This window comes from Eptatretus burgeri, chromosome 9 (genome assembly GCF_056783735.1).
Source record: "Eptatretus burgeri isolate ZD-2024b chromosome 9, Ebu_testis_v1, whole genome shotgun sequence".
NCBI classification, from domain to species: Eukaryota; Metazoa; Chordata; class Myxini; order Myxiniformes; family Myxinidae; genus Eptatretus; species Eptatretus burgeri.
The window spans coordinates 55,572,431-55,590,489 of NC_140969.1; the positions used below are offsets into that span (position 1 = coordinate 55,572,431).

The following is an 18,059-nucleotide window of genomic DNA, read 5'->3' on the forward strand; positions in this document are numbered from 1 at the left end:
GTTTTTGAGCCAGCGAGTGTGTGTTTGTGGATTATTTTTGTATTATTTCACTATGGAGTTTGGAACTTTATCCAAACTGTACAAGTGAACAGAAAAGTAATGTTTGTGTTCTCTGCTTTGTTCTGTTTGAGGTTGGTGATCATGGGAGAGCAATACTGTATGGACTGGAAATTTATTATGCATGCTGTACGTATCATCTGAGATGTTCACTCTTTTCATTTTGGATTCATAGAGAATGCTACATTCATGAGCTTTGTGCTAGAAAATAACAAATCTGTCTTACTGCTGAATACAATGTGCTATGACGTCAGTGTGGCCAGAAGCAGCAAAATCATACTCTGAAAAGAGATTCGTTTTTGAGATGGAGTCGAAGACACAAAATCGAGGTTCACAGAAAACAAAGGCAACAGAGGGTAAAAATGCAATGTGTTGACTGGAGATGAACACCACATTAAGGGAATGAACAAACAGCAAAAGAGGACAGAGGTTGGAGGGAGAGGGGGAGAGGGGAGGGATGGAGAGGAAGGGTGTGAGTTAGGGAGAGGGAGGGAGGAAGAGGGACATAAAGGAAGAGAGAGGGGGAGGGGAGAGAGAGGGAGGTGGAGAGGGAGGGAAGAGGAAAGAGAGAGAGGGGAGGATGGAATGAGAGGGAGAGAGGGGATTGAGAGGGTGGGGAGGGGAGGTGAAGAGGGAGAGAGAGAGGGAGGGAGGATGAAAGATAGAGGGGGAGAGGACAAGAGAGAGAGAGGGGGAAGAGAGAGAGAGAGGGAGAGAGAGAGAGAGAGAGAGAGAGAGAGAGAGAGAGAGAGAGAGAGAGAGAGAGAGAGAGAGAGAGAGAGAGAGAGAGAGAGAGAGAGAGAGAGAGAGAGAGAGAGAGAGAGAGAGAGAGAGAGAGAGAGAGAGAGAGAGAGAGAGAGAGAGAGAGAGAGAGAGAGAGAGAGAGAGAGAGAGAGAGAGAGAGGTGAAGAGAGAGAGAGAGGGAGGGAGGAGGAAAGGGAGAGAGGAGGAAAGAGAGGGGGAGAGGATGAGAGAGAGGGGGCAGAGAGAGAGAGAGAGGGGGATAGAGAGAGGGGGCAGAGAGAGAGAGAGAGAAAGAGAGGGGGGCAGAGAGAGGGGAGAGAGAGAGAGAGAGGGTGGAGAGAGAGACAGGGGGAGAGAGAGACAGGGGGAGAGAGAGAGATAGGGGTAGAGAGAGATAGGGGAGAGAGAGAGAGGGGGGCAGAGAGAGGAGAGAGAGAGAGAGAGAGAGAGAGAGAGAGAGAGAGAGAGAGAGAGAGAGAGAGAGAGAGAGAGAGAGAGAGAGAGAGAGAGAGAGAGAGAGAGAGAGAGAGAGAGAGAGAGAGAGAGAGAGAGAGAGAGAGAGAGAGAGAGAGAGAGAGAGAGAGAGAGAGAGAGAGAGAGAGAGAGAGAGAGAGAGAGAGAGAGAGAGAGAGAGAGACACAGAGAGAGAGAGAGAGACACAGAGAGAGAGAGAGAGAGAGAGAGAGAGAGAGAGAGAGAGAGAGAGAGAGAGAGAGAGAGAGACAGAGAGAGAGATGAAGAGGGAGAGAGAGAGAGGGAGGGAGGAGGAAAGGGAGAGGGAGAGGACGAGAGAGAGAGAGAGGAGGATAGAGAGAGGGGGCAGAGAGAGAGGGAGAGAGAGAGAGGGGAGAGAGAGAGAGGGGGGGGAGAGAGAGACAGGGGGAGAGAGAGACAGGGGGAGAGAGAGATAGGGGGAGAGAGAGATAGGGGGAGAGAGAGAGAGAGAGAGAGAACGAGAGAACGAGAGAACGAGAGAACGAGAGAACGAGAGAACGAGAGAACGAGAGAACGAGAACAGTGGAAGGTAAACTCCAGAAGAGGTGATTGATAACGGAGGCCACCGACCTTTCCTAATATGAAAGCAACAGGCCTTGTGCATCAGCCTCATTGCAGGAGATTCCAATAATGTTTTGTGCCATAGATTCAACAGAATCCAGTAAAGACAGATATGATGCAAGGACACGAGCCCATTGGGGATAGCTGTACTCCATTGAGCTATGTACAAAGGCTTTTAGGTTGTGAGTGGAATAACTTGGAATGACAGATGCCCAGTGGGTGACACTCTTTGTTGGCCAGATTTGCTGTGCTGCATGATGAATGTGCACACGTAGTGTGTTTTTGAAAATCTGCATCGAGCTTGGAAGTAATATTTTCAAGGCACAAGTGTTGTCCTGTACAACAGGTGGAAGACATAAAATTAATGTGTGCAATACTTAAAAGACCTTTTGTGACACCATATTAATTGTTCGTGTCTGCCCAATAATATGTTTCCTTCACTCATTTCTCATATATCTTGCTGTGTACATCCTTCCTCCTCTCTGCTACTCCTGTTCATTTGTCCCCTTAGTACATCCCTTGTTGTTGCACTATCCCATCATCATGTCCTCCCCTATCCACCAAACTGCTAGCTTGTCCACGCACCAAGATCCTGCATCCAGAATAATTTTTCTAAAGTCTTGATTTGACGTCTTGCATGTTTGTCAAAAAAGTCAAGACCGAAGCTCGTGGGAAAGCAAGGCTGATCTATCGGTAGGCTAGCGTGGCAACAAAATGAGTACAATCAGCAAGAGAATGAATGGACAGGAAAAGAAGAGAAGAGAGGAGGAAACACTGAAATCACCAAATAAGAGTGTTGGGTTAGGAAGGGTTAATGGAGGTAATAAAGATCATTGGTCAGGATGGGGGGGGATGACATGCAGTGGCAGTGCACTGCCTACTTGAATCCCGAGAGAGAAGAGTGGGAAAGAATGGCATCTGGAAGGTTATACAAGTTTCAATCTGTTTTGCTGCTCAGACATATAGAGGTCACGTTGACCCCTGCACTGATTCGTCCTAAATTAAATGTCTTCGGATTAAAGAGATTAACATAAACAAAGAGAATATTGCCAAGGAAATTATTGTGCATGCTTTTATAAATTCATTCCACGATATCTGCTCAAGTCGAATTAAAATTAAAAACAAAATAAAATCCATTTTAGGTACTTGATCACTCTGTTGGAACAAGACATACATACAAGACGACACAGTTGAATTGCGTAAAATAGGTATGTTTGGCATCTAAAGACCTTGAGTTTTGTTGAAGTTTTGTTACATCGTACAGTATGCCGATTCTAATATATATATATATATATATATATATATATATATATATATATATATATATATATATATATATATATATATATATATATATATATATATATATATATATATATATTGCTTTCATAATCCGTCAAATTTGAACCGTCTATTTGTATCTTTTACGATTCTTTGTCTCCTTGTTTAGCTCACTTACGGCGCAGTTGAGCTGAGCAAAGTGTGCCATAAAATGTTTAGATTACATTTATCAACTCATTTGCAATTAATGCGTCTGCATCGTTTATATTCCATTGTTATAAGCATGTCCTTGCACTTGACCTGCAGCTTACCCTCATGAGAGAGTGTATCAAAGCCATCAGAAGCCACTTCACGTGCCTTTGGAAATCATTGTTGTGACAAAAAGAAGATTCGACTTTGAAAAAACACGAAGCATGAATTGTAACTTTCAGGCACATGGCTGGAGCTCTTTGATGACATCAATTCGAAGCTATCAAATTGTCTTCAATCGGTTTACTTCTTACACGGGTGATGTGTTCACGCGTAAACACGGCCAGGGTTTGTTGTCTGTTTTGTGTCTTATTTGGTAATTTTTCTGTAATTTGCATCAATGCACAGTCTATCGATGGTACTTTACTCTTTAAGCAACAATGGAGAACAGTACATCAATGCTATATGATCAAAAACAATTCCATCATTTGTCAGGAATATCGAAACTTCACTTTTCTGACTGAGGTACAGACTTCCTTCGATTCATCTTACATCTCTGGGCTGACAGAATAGCTTCAAGGTTCACGCACTCACCTTTGAACTGTCTTACCTGCTGGGTTTGAATCTCCACCCAAATTTATTTGAATTTTTCTAAATTCTTGATTTGCGAGCTTGTCCACGCACCAATTGACACTGCGTCACTGGTACCCACCTATGAACAACTTTGCGTGTGCCATCACTCAGATGTATCTTAAACTCGACATCCCATCTGCTAGTATCGCTGGTGGACATTTAAAAACACAAACACGACTTCATGAAGAATAGGCAGGTTATTGCCAACACTGAACAAATTCAAATATCTGCCACTTTCATTTTGAACATCAGGCCTGGTCAGCCGATTCGTGAAAGGATTGGGCCAATTATGTTACTCGGCCGACCTTACAAGAAGGTGTTAATATCTGGGGCCATTGGTAATAGTAGTTGTTGTCTTATCTCTCATCTGTCCTTGGTCTATTGTCATTTATTATAACTGACCTCTTCATTCATGCATCTTCTTGTAACATTTAGTGTATCAGTTCTGCACGACGGTGCTGTGAAAAGCACAAATAGAAATTCAACAGAAGCAACATCAAGAAGTGCACTTGTAATCTCTCTAACAACCATACCACCTTCACTTCCTGAAATATAAAGCTTTGTAGCATGTAACCATGTGATTTCACATCAAGAGGAGGATTAAAAACAAATTTAAGCTTTTTTACAGGTTTCTCACAAGAACATTGATTTGTACTCTTACATTCTTGATTTTTACCTTGTTTCTGGCCATTCCCTCCTACATCTTCTTTCATCTTGTGGAATCCCATTTCTGTTCAGGCTTTCCCCCACTCTCGACCATTATCTACCTATTATATTGTACTCCCAAGTTCCCACATTTTGCTCACATTATTATTGTCTTTATTTTTCATCATTGCTCTAATCTCTTGTAAACTGAAAGTTTTAAACCCTTCTTAAATTCGTCATCTTTCGGTTTTTTAATGAAGTGGCCGGTGGCATTGTTTTCGGGTTGTCCGTCCGAATGTCCATGCTAATTTTCTGTTTTCTCAGCAACCGCTTATCCAATTGACACAAAATTTTCACCAAAGGTGTGACTGCTCATGTCGTATGTTGTAATGATAATTATGACGTCATCGGTCAGGTGGTGTGGCAGCCATGCTGGAAAAAAGGAAAAACTTTGGACCTCTGTATCTCTGAAACAGCTCCATGGAAAAATATTCAAGCTTGGTGCATGGAAAGTACTCCCCAGGGGAAATAAGTTTTACTTTTTTGATGATGACATAGGTGGCTTTGCTTTGACATTATCATTGCATACGTTGAACGCTTTATCCGATCAGTATGAAAAATTTTGAGGGTCATCTCGGGCTAAATTGTATCGGGTGGAAAGGAGGAGAGGGGGATTGTTGCCATCATTGGTCACGTGGTTTGGCAGCCAGATTTTTAAAACTTAATAACCCTCAAAAATCTTCTCCAAAACGGCTGAACAGATTGAGACAAAACTTCACAGGTATGATCGCCTATCTGTGAGGAACGAAAATTCTCCACCTATGACATCATAGGTGATATGGTTTGGTAGGTATGATTTTTTGAAGAATAAATCTTTAAAAATCTTCTTCTCCAGAACGGCTTGACAGATCGAGGGGAAACTTCACCCACATGTTCCCCAAGCCTTGGGGATACCAGGATGTTCACTAATAATTAATGTCACATGGTCTGCTCGATATATTGGTTTGAACGAAAATCTTTAAAAACTTTATTTTGTCCCACTTCATCGATCATTGTGAAATGTCGCAGTTGTGATCTTGTAATCATGGTGAATATATGTTTTAAATTTCAACCTGATCGGACACATGGTTTGGCAGCTGGAATTATTTAATATTTAGAATCTGGGTTCAGGGATTTAAATAAAACTTGGTACAAATATTGTAATGATGTCATAATGTGGGCGGAAACATATCAGGTGATATCAGGACGTTGAAGAGTGCCCTTCTCAATTTTGATACTTCCTTGACTGGACAATTATGCAGGCAGCTTTATTAGGAGGCTTCTGTAAAATACCAAATAGGGAAAGGAGCTCTCAAGATTCATGACAAAATAATCTGTTTATTTGATGAAAGCATGTGGCCTTGACTTTCCTGCAAAGTTATATCAACTGTAATCTCCAGCAGTGCTCTTGGGTTTTACATGCAGTTGATTTCCTATAGACTTTGTATTTGCAAAAATGGAAGCAAATAAAGCTTGTTTAATGAGCCTGTGATTTTCATCATGCAAATTTCCAATGCATTACAGCACGTGAAGCATGCGGTGGAACTCTGCGTGGGCCGAGTGGTGACATTACGAGCCCAAACTACCCAGCTCTTTACGATAACGCCGTGGACTGCACATGGATTGTCCTGGCTGAGCAGGGTGACTCTATTTCACTAATCTTCAACGATTTCCAACTGGAGGAGCCCTACGACACGCTCGAGGTTGAGGGAACTGAGCAGCATTCACTATGGTAAAACACCATACTGTCTGCACAGCACAATCAATTTCACTTTACTTTAATCATTTAAGTACTCTTGAAATGCCTCGTTTCCTAATACATGCCATGTAGTCTTTGTGAGAGATAAACACTTGTGCCACATGTCGATATATTCTATGCCCCATCCATTGATGAGGCTGGCAGGATGCCCGAGAAGTACACACATTAACCTCTAAGCTGTCTAGCCTGGGTTTAAATCTCAGCCCAGCTATAAACTGGCATCCTCGTGTTTCGCAGGCGGGGTGATTCATCAATGTGTGTGCCATCCATCAGATGGACGTTAAATTGGGTGTCCCACCTATCTGTATTAGTTGGTGGAAGTCAAACATCCCACACTATGTTTAGTGAAGAGTATGCGAGCTATCACCAGCACCCTGAACAAATTACAAATTCCTTCCCTCACATCCTGTGTTGGAATGACGACCCGTTCAGGATTGTAACTCCAGCCATATAAACTGTCTCAGTCGCACTAACACTCTGCAGAGCACGGTACATGATCTGATCCATTATTGCTGCTCGGATAAGGTAAAAGTAAATTGAATGACTTCACATGTCAAGAAGCCTCATATGTTGTGTGTAATCTTCTTATTTTTCTTTACATAAACAAACTAATGGTAATGAGTGCATGGAATTTTCATCAAAGAGTAACTCATGTTGTGGCTTGATAAATTTCCAGGTTTGTTTAACAACATGATGTTAATGAAGTGTTAGTTGAGTGTGAGCAATGGATATCACACATCATGCACAAGTTTTGTTCAACCTTACAAATTTGTTGATGTTAATGAAAGACTGGCCAACATTTGGTCATGAGCTTGACTGACTGCTGGCTGGTTGATGTTGATCAGTTGTATTTTTGACTATACACTTGTGAACAACTTGTTTTTGTAATTTTTTTGAAAGTTTCATTTGCACTAACAATGACATGTGTAAAATGTTTGACTTGTTTTGCTATTTAAACAATATGGGTAAAAATCAGTCATACCATTGTACAGAGATAATTCCATTTTGGTTTCTCTGTCTGCTGGTGGTTGAACATACTATTAGTCAGATGTACCATTCGGGGAAAATATGCTACTCATAGTTCTGTCCGATATTTGAAAATTCAGTCCTATTTCTTGGTGCTGACATGATGGTTCCTGGGCTGTGACATCATTCTGCATTTAACCCAAGATTGATGACATAATCTCGGAGGTGGTGGGGGGCAGACCAAGATAAATGATTTGTCTTGCCCCATCGGTGGAGATTCTTAGGTTGGACTTCCTCAGAATTGAAAGCTTGTTAAAAGTAGAACGTTTACTAACCAGAAAGGCTCCATGTAACATTTTGGAGAATTTATCTATGCATGAACTATTTTCAAGTGTACATTCAGAGATTAGTGATCTTCAACATTACTGATTTAGGTTTTGATGCAATGTTATTGGTGGAAAATTGGTAATTATCTTAGTTTATGCTTTTGACATTCATTTCATGTTGCCCCTCCTTCCCCACACCTTCTACATTCATACAACTGTCATTATCAAAGAACTTGAACCCTAATCTAAACTCTAACTTAAGATTACCGGACTTGGTGACATTGTGATTACAGCATCCGCTCCAATTGTTGTGGTCGGTGAATTTTGATCCCGGCTGACTGATACTGAAAACCTTCCAAAAATGTACATGCTGCCTGCTCATTTGTTAACACAGCATTTTGAGGATAGGACACATATAAACCCCTTGGATCTGCATCCTTTGAGAGGAGAAGAGAGGGAGGGGCGGGGGGGGGGAGATTTATCTTTAATGGTCCCGCTGACTGAGCAGAGAAAATCGACATCACAAAATGGCATCACTGGTACCCAGAGTTCTCCAGGAAGTTTTGTTACTTCCCCTAAGGCCTAAGGTGACTGGCATTTGTCTGAACTCACATGTGGCATTGTCAAAAATTGTCTCTATCTGCTCAATGAGACTTTACTTGCACGCTGTAAAAATTTTTTAGTTATTTATAATTTTGCCCATAAATAACAAATGGGAAAATATAATTATCAAAATCTTTTTTCAATAACCTTCTTCGAGATTATTTTTAACAACGCATTTGTTTTTTGTAACACAGGGTTATTTATTAGACTTTGACAAAGCCAGTGTCGGTCGGCATTGATGGACAATTATTCAAACACCTGGTGTTATCGACCAAACTTTTACAAAGGTGTGTTAATTGCTTTATGAAGCAAAGCACCACAAGTAATGACGCTCTCATCTGACAAAGAGCAAACGCCCAAAACGTCGGCATTGCCTTGCTTCTCATGGCGGTGAGGCCACCTTTGTCAACATGCAGTTGGTCAAACCTACGGTTATTTATTTATTTATTTATTTATTTATTTATTTATTTATTTATTTTGTCACTGTGTTGCTCAGATTGTGATCACATTATATTTTGTGAAAAATAAATATGGAAAACAAAATTAATTTTATAGTCGGATTCAAATTTGTTTTATTTGGCACCAAAATAGCCTACCCATTATCACTTCACGAATGAACCAATTAGTCATCCTGTTTGCCAAAATTTTTGGGTGAGAAGGAGAAGGAAAGTAAGACAAATTTACCCATGCCATTACGTGATACCGAAGTGAGTGCCCCAGTTACCTGGAAGGGAAGCCCAGTGGAAAAGCTTTACGTCCAATAATATGTCCTGTCAATAGTTTAACAGGTGAAACCAGCGTACAACCCAAAACAGGATATGTAATCAGTAATTTATGAATCCCGACCGTCAGCTTTTCAAACACTAATACCATTCAATAAGATTCCATCAGAATGATTTTTAAAAGAAGCACTCAATGATTTGAAAACTCCCTAAAGTTACACGTGACAGTTTTCAATGCAGTTTTGAAGTAATTCACGACTTTCAAGTTGGAAACTTATCTCTGGTACCCAGTTCTTGATAATAAAAAACCCCAGCAGGGTGTGGATTTATGTTGAAGTTGGATGTGTTCATGATCGATGCAGGCTGCCTTGCCCCGACTGAGTGTGCACGGAGTGATGCCCGACTGACCAGTTGCGTTGTGAGTCTCCAGAGGTTGATGTTCGAACCACCAAAGCAAGCAGATGAATCCGAGTGCATCACTCGCCATTAAGGACTATATTGCAGACCAGCAGCGAGGAATGAGGATGGGGAACTTGCCCTTACCTTTTTCATTATGCCCAGAGAGGAATCACCTGCTTTGATGTCGGCCCGATGACACCAGCAGGAGGACAGTTGTCTGCTTGGATATCGTCTGTGTGACACCAGCAGGAGGACAGTTGTCTGCTTGGATATCGTCTGTGTGACACCAGCAGGAGGACAGTTGTCTGCTTGGATATCGTCTGTGTGACACCAGCAGGATTGTATGGGTTTCTTTGAGAACCCCAACTGGCTAGCAGGTAAAATCGACCAGCATCTGCAGAGATGCAGCTGGTTCGAGAGCCGGGGCTGTAGTCAACATACCACTCTCAGCCCCCTCATTGCTGTTGTAGCCCGGTCTGTAAAATGAACTTCAGCTTGGACGTGCCACCCACCCAGCTGTAGCTTCTCTCTCTCTCGTTCACATCGTATTCCCTTCTTGCTCGTATGGCTCTGTCACCTTTCTATTGTGTTGTCCAAGGTCACTCCGAGGCCTGACGTTGATGTGTCTGCACGCCATGGCTTTGATGTGCTTGGGCGTGGCCCAAAGCAGTATTTCCCAAAAGAATTATTTCATGTCTGAGTGCAGATTGGACCTATTAGTCTAAACACCGAATTCCTCCTCAGTCATCCCAAAATTACTTTCTTTCAGCACAGCCCCACATGTGCATGCAGCTGACGGCACGAGTCTTTTTCCCACCAGAACCGCAACAACTATTTCATTTATGTTGCCTTTTGCAACAGTGTCTACCTTATCAAAATTTCCAATGATGTGGTATATATTTTTGACCCTGTACCAGGGCATCGAGTGCTTTAACCGCTCCCTCCCACATTCACTCACCCGTCCCCGTACTCATGCCCATCCCCCCCTCTTTGCCCCCTGAAAGCCCTGATGTCCCTTCCCACTAGAAATGTCTCACACACGATGACAGGCTTTAACAGGCCACTTCGTGTGTTTTTATTTTTTGGGGGTGGGGGGGGAGAAGGGAAGGAGGACAAATTTACCCATGCGAAGAGTGTTTTAACCTCAGCATTGTCAGGTAAAAAAGAAATTGTAATACCCTCTGCTACCACCATCACCACCAGGTGGTGCTACGGAGTACAAATTTACATCGAGAATTTACACCCCTCACCCCCACCCCCCACCCCCCGACCTTCCCCCCACACCCCTGCATGAGGCCACAGCTACAGAGTCTATGTTACCCCAAACACAAAGTTGTATTTGTACCCTTAGTTTGAAACTTAAAAGATGTGGCTGTGCATAAGGAACAATGCCAGAGCAGAGCGACAGTTAGACAGAGCCAGACAGAGCCAGACACAGACAATGGTGGTAAAATATACTGTTTAGATTGAAAATCTAGGTTCATAGAAGAAGGATATCTTGAGTCATAAAAAATGAGGTCTCAGCTCATGGAGGATCGAGATCTCCGCTGATGGGAGAGTGATATCGTAGCTCATGGAAGAGCAAGATCTCAGCTTGCAGGAGAGGGAGAAAATTACTCACATAATAGAGAGGTCTCATCTCGTGGAATTGGGAGATCTCGGCTCATGGGATAGCGAGATCTCAGCTCCCAGAAGAGTGAGATCTCAGCTCAGAGAGGACCGAGATCTCTGCTCAAGGGAGAGCGATATCTTGGCTCATGGCAGGGTGAGTTCTTGACTCACAGAATAGCAATATGTCAGCTCGCAGAATAGTGAGATCTCAGCTCACTGAGGAGAAGAACAACATATCGTCTCGGTTCACTGAAGAGCGACATCTCGGCTCATGGAGGAGCAAGATCTCGCCCAATAGCGACATCTCAGCTCAGGGAAAAGCGATAACTCAACTCATGGAATAGCGAGACTAGACCTTGGCTCACTGAAGAACGAGATCTCAGCTCATATAATAGCACGATTTTGGCTCATGCAAATTATAACTTTAACTCGTGTGAAAAACTCTTCTTTTGCAGGCTCTGTGCATTGCTGAATCAATGTTTTTCTGTCTCAAAGGGATTGGTTCAATTTTTTTGACATAATTTTTGTAAATACTACTTTACTAAAGCGTTGGTGAAATGAATCCTTGGAGTGCATGTCAGCACCACTTTGATGCGCTCCAGGAAATGAATGGCAGCACATGCATGACACATGGCTGTTCGTTCCACTGTGATTTGGAAAGCAATGTGTAGGAATTGTTTTTCTTCTGCCACCTTGATCTATGGTTTCCACATTTTCTATCTTTCAAAAGTAAATAACATGGAGCTTATCTTAATATGTGTGATTTCAAAAGGTTTTTGCCCTGATCATTGACTTGGTCCTCATTATTTCATTAATTTAGTTCTTCATTTGTTACCTCCGCCACTAAAGGTAAAGGTTATTATATGTTTTCACCGTTTTCTGTAGGTTTGTTTGTTACTTGCAAAATCGAAGATTTTTCAAGTATATTGGTCAGTATATTCAAGTATATTGGTCACAATTTTAAACAAATCTTCACGAAACTACATCACATATTAGAATTTGCCATAAGGAAGAAGCGTGTTGTTTTTGAGGTCAAAAGGTCAAAAAGTCAACAAAGGCCAAAGGTCAACAACTAAGGTGGTATTTCTAAAATCCTCAATTTTCATCCAATTGACTTCAAATTTGAAGAGGATATGTATTTCAGGTCACTGAATTGAACCACAATTTATTTTGGAGGTCCACATAGGCACAAAAGGCCAACATAGGCCGGATTTCTAAAATTGTCAATTTTCATCCGATTCACTTGAAATTTAAAGAGAAGTTGCATATTTGGTCATTTAATTCAACCTCCAATTATTTTTGAGGCGAAATTTGTTTTATGGATTTTGCAAGTATTGTTCTCTGCATGGCGTCGTCTTCTTGTTTATTTCTTTGTTTGTCTATTTGTTTGGGTACAGGATATCTTAAAAATTTTGGACGAATCTAGATGAAATTTTGTGGACAGGTTCGGTGTGTGACAAGGACGAATTGATAAGATTTTGCTGAAGATTCGGATCCAGATCTGGCTACGAGAATTTTTTCAGTGATTCTTCACCATTGAGAGATGGGGCTCAAAAACAATACATCGTTTGATATTTCAAAATATTTTGGGCCAGATATGTTCTCGTGGATCAGACATTACGGGGTGGAGGTATGCGCTCTACCGAGTGCCCGTCTCGTTCTTTTCTGTGTTGCATTTATCATTTTTATAGTTTATCACACATGTATTCCTTTTTTCTTTCCTGTTTTGTTCCCTTTTACTTTGGTGATAAACTAAAACCTTTTGTGAGGTTTTATGTAATGTTCGGTGTATGCCTTTTGTGAGTTTGGGATGCAGGGTTCGGTATATGTAATGATAGGCTAGACATTTGCCCTTTCTTTTAGTCCTGTTATTATGTTAATAACTCGGTGAAAATTTTATTTAAAATTGACTCTGCTTGAGATGAGTCGCTTCTGTTTTGGTTTGTTTTTAAAGAAAATTATAAACATTTTTATCATAATCAGTACATCAGAGATAAAAACTAAACCTTAAACAGAAATCATTAACAACTACAAAGCATCCCACAATGCAAATCCCATCTGTCTCTGCTTTGTACTCAAAATAAACTTGATGGAAACCACAGCAGGGAAAAAAAACCATAATAATAATAATTTTTATTAATCAGTGTCCTCCATATTATTGTAATCAAGGTTTGTTGAAAATGTCATAACAAAAGCTCAAATGGTAAAAAAAAAAAAAAACAGTTATGGCATGGACATAATTAATGCAGACAGATAGGTGACACACATACACATACACATACACACACACACACACACACACACACACACACACACACACACACACACACACACACTTGCAAAACCCTGTCTCCCGCTGCATTGGGGACAGACTAATTATGTAGATATAGTATTAGCACGAGAGGCACGAGAGGTATGTGCACTTGTCTTGGAGTTAACAAGCCCAAAGGCCCGGTCACACCTTGACGTTTTAGCCAACGTATGCCGATTTTTGAATTTTTTTTCTAAAACGCTGGCACACGTTGAATACGTTATGGGTAAGTTTTGATAACATTGAGAGCACGCTGAAAAACACTGCCATACGTCGTTGTACGTTGGCTTTAAACGTTGTACTTTTTGGTTGTTCTCAAATTTTTTCATGCTTGAAATTTCACGACGTATGCCGGCGTATGACTCACACGTTCCGCTACGCTGGCCACAAGTTGTATGCACGGTCTGCGATCGTTGACAGACGTCAACACATGCTACTTGTAAGTTAATCATAAGTTGAGACACGCCGAGGTAGTGTTTAGAGTACCCGAAACTTATTTCTAACCTATGATTAACATGTTGTTGGCACGTTACGCGATCGTTGCCACACGTCGACAGACGTTACTTTTAAGTTACTCATAGGCTGAAAGGCGTCGGTATAATGGATCGTCCTTGCGTCAGCGTCCACGGCCACGGCCAGGACACATATTTGCAGCATTCTTCAAACTTTTCTTCGGCATGACGAGGATGTTCACACTTCGATGTCTAGCTTGGCTATGATTCCAATTGTCCATCGGCAGCATCTATTTAAAATAGTCGAGTTTGAGCGTTTTAACACGTTCAGAAGAAACGCTTCAAATTTCAAAACCCCAGCGTCAAAAAACAAAGGCGAGTGACAGCAATTTAAATCGTTCATTGTAAACAATGAAAATAGCTGAGTGGTACCGTTTAAAAGTCGTTGAGTGTAAAAAAAATCCAATTGTTGAGCGCAAGCATCTACTTTCAATAGTGGAGTTTGAGTGATTTAGCATATTCAATAGAAACGATTAAAATTTCCGAGCGCCAGCGTCAAAAAACAAAGGCGAGTGACAGCAATTTAAATCGTTCATTGTAAACAATGAAAATAGCTGAGTGGTACCGTTTAAAAGTCGTTGAGTGTAAAAAAAATCCAATTGTTGAGCGCAAGCGTCTACTTTCAATAGTGGAGATGCAGCCATTTAAATCGTTGAGTGGCAGCCTATGAATAGCAAACCCCACGTCACCGGCAAAGATAAACTGCCGCACAATATGGATAAGTTAGGCTATCGTTGGGCATAGTTTGTGAACGCCGGCTTCTCGATAATTATTCGTCAGTATATCGTATCTATAAGTAATCAAAGCGCTCTATGCACATTATTAGTTCGTTGTGCATTTGTCCAACCCGTTATGAATAGACCTAAATCGTAAAAACAAGCTATAGCTCATTGTTGAAAAAGCCCCATAAAAAATTAGCTGCGAAGAACTTCGAACAATGGTGAAAAGATGTCTCCTACCCGTGGACACGCGGACGCAAGGACGATCCATCATAACCCACACCCTGCCCCTCACACTCACCTACTACTGCCAACATGAACAAACTACTACAAATACTAATACTAATACTAATACTGATACTGATACTGTTACTGCTGACATGGACATCGACTCAAAAAGGACTCGAAAACACTGTTGGGTTCCCCATTTATGAGCAGCATTTTTATATACCAATTCCCAAAACCGCTGGGAACACGTCTTTATATGGCAGTTGTAAGCTAGAAACACGTTCATTTATTTTTTTTGTCGACCGGAAGACGTCATTGGAATATGTCTACATACGTCGATGTTTGTTGGGACTACGTAAAGAATTGGTTCAAAGCACGTCAAACATAAGTTAGAAACAAGTTTCGCGTAAAAAAGACATTACCGCGATGTGTTTCGACTTATGAGTAGCTTGTAAGTAGCCTTTGTGGACGTGTGTAAGCGTCCACATATCGTGTGTAAAACTTATCCCCATCGCATGCGGAACGTTTTTCATACGCCGAGTACGTCCAAAAATTTTGAACATGTTTAAAATCTCTTGACGTACTCTACTTAATACGACGTATGATCACGTACTTTAGCGTTGTACTCACGTATACCAAACTTACTCATACCGTATTTGACGTGCCCCAACGTTTTAGACACATTTTTCTTAGGTCGGCATACGCTGGCAAGATCGCCAAGGTGTGACCACGATGTTGTCACTTGCATTTCTATTGCAGTTATGATTCGAATCGTTGTGCATCAGCCTTTTAATAGGCTACGTCACGACATCGTCGGCAATGCGTGCAACGCGCTATGCCTAAGTTAGACTATCGTTGTGCATCGGTTGTGTAGGCCGACAACAGGTTCAGCATTCGTTGGTATAAGTTATCTATAACACAACGAAACGTTATGTGTCCGTTACCAATGCGTTATACATAAGACCAAGTCGCTATGAATACGTCCGAATCTTTAGAAAAAAACATCAAAAGTTCAACGTAAGCCAGCGTTTTAGATACATTTTAATACGTTGCCATCGCTGGCTAAAACGTCAAGGTGTGACCGGGCCTTTAGTTTGAATCTCGACCCAGCAATAAACTGTCACCCTGATGTTTCTCATACAAGGTGATGGATCCTTGTCTGTGCCATCCATTGGAAGAATGTTACATCGGTTCTCACATCTGTCAGCACTAGTCCTTGTTGGACATTCAAGATCCCATGCTGTCACTTGCACCCTGAACAGATTACTGCTCAAATCATCTTCAGTGGATGTGAGGCCTGGCCAGTCACTTCGTGAAACAATTGGGTCGAAACCTTCTCCGACCCCACAGGAATGTGTGATTATGTCTAAGAAGTAATAGCAGATTATTAACAATTAAAAACAAACAGTAATTCTTATGGTAGTTAAAACTGTAAAAACAATAATTATTCCAAAAATATGAGTGACGAGGAAATACAACCCGTCGCTTCGCTGATGGGAATTTTGAGGAGGGGGGGTGGGATGGAGAGAGGAGGAAGGGGAGGTGGAGAGGGAATGGGAGGGAGAGAGAGAGGGATAGGGGTGTGAGAGAGAGAGAGTGATAGGGGTGTGAGAGAGTGGGATAGGGGTGTGAGAGAGTGGGATAGGGGTGTGAGAGAGTGGGATAGGGGTGTGAGAGAGTGGGATAGGGGTGTGAGAGAGAGGGATAGGGGTGTGAGAGAGAGGGATAGGGGTGTGAGAGAGAGGGATAGGGGTGTGGGAGAGAGGGATAGGGGTGTGAGAAAGAGGGATAGGGGTGTGAGAGAGAGAGAGTGGGATAGGGGTGTCAGGTCAGGTCAGGTATGGGAGCATGTGCCAGAACAGCGCCTCGCTGCGTCCACTTTCCGCGGTACTCCAGGAGCCTCCATCTGGCCTTGCCCCAGGCAAATGCCAGGCCCATCCCCATCTCCCTGAGATGCTGGTCAACCTGCTGCAACCATGAGGCATGTGCTCGGCCCATCGGCCTCCTCCACTCACGAGACTCCTCACTGAGAGAATCTGGTGAGCAGGATCAGCATCAGGAAAACGAGCCACATGTCCATACAGCTGCAACTGACGCTCACGGACCATGCAGGTAACAAATCTCATCCGAGTCTCTCTCAGCAACCGCACGTTGGACACAAAATCCGACCAGCAATAGCCAAGGATTCTCCGAAGAGACCCGGTACCAAAGGAATTAAGTCTCCGTCTCAGATCCTTGGTCAGAGTCCAAGTCTCGCATCCATAGAACAAGACTGGAAGCACCAAGGACCTGAAGACTCGGACTTTCGTCCTCCCGCACAGGTACCGGCAGCGCCACACCCCATGATCTAGTGAATCCATGACTCCCCAGGCCCGACCCAGACGTCTATTGACCTCTGACTCACAGCCAGCAGAGACATGAATATCACTGCCAAGGTAAGTGAATCTCTCCACGACCTCAACATCCTCACCACAAACAGACACAGACAGGACAGCAGCATCTAAGATGTCATTGAAAGCCTGTATCTTAGTTTTGACCCAAGAAACCCGTAATCCCAGCCACTCCGACTCCTCATTCAGCACCTCGAGGGTCCCAAAAAGGATATCTAAAGTCTTTGCAAAGATGACTGCATCATCTGCGAAATCAAGGTCCGAGATCTTGACATTCCCAAAAGATGCACCGCAGTTTGATCTTTCCGACATCCTCCCTAAAATCCAGTCCATGCAAGTGCTGAAAAGTGTGGGGGGCAGTACACACCCCCGACGAACTCCAGTAACAACTGGAAATAAGTCAGAGATGGTACCACCACACTTCACAGCACTCTCAGTACCAGAGTAGAGTTCAGACATCAGATCAATCAGTTTTGGTGGCACCCCACGAAGACCAAGAATCCTCCAGAGGGCATCCCGATTCACTGAATTGAACGCTTTACAGAGATCAACATAGGCTGCAAGCAGCCCCTGCCGAAACTCTCGTCTGCGTTCGGTGAGGACACGAAGAGCAAGGATACGGTCAATTGTTGACCTCTTTGGTGTAAAGCCTGACTGCTCTGGACGCTGGTGCTCAAGCAGATGGTGGCGAACCCTCTCAAGAATTATCCGAGCAAAGACCTTGCCCGGCACTGAGAGAGCGTCACCCCTCGGTAGTTGTTGCAGTCTTGGCGATCACCCTTCCCTTTCCAGAGAGGGACAACAAGGCCCCTCTTCCAATCAGTTGGGATGATGCCTGTGTTCCAGGCAGAGCACAAAACTGCATGCAA

General features: G+C 42.6%; 1 protein-coding gene across 1 annotated transcript in view; it reads left to right on the forward strand.

Moving 5' to 3' along the window:
• CSMD3 (CUB and Sushi multiple domains 3) overlaps positions 1 to 18,059 on the forward strand; it is a 1,047,538-nt gene that overhangs the window by 427,305 nt on the left and 602,174 nt on the right. Inside the window, exon 7 of the mRNA XM_085893781.1 lies at positions 6,169 to 6,376. Within this exon, the coding sequence (XP_085749907.1) occupies positions 6,169 to 6,376 (208 nt within the window). The remainder of the gene's footprint in view (positions 1 to 6,168; positions 6,377 to 18,059) is intronic.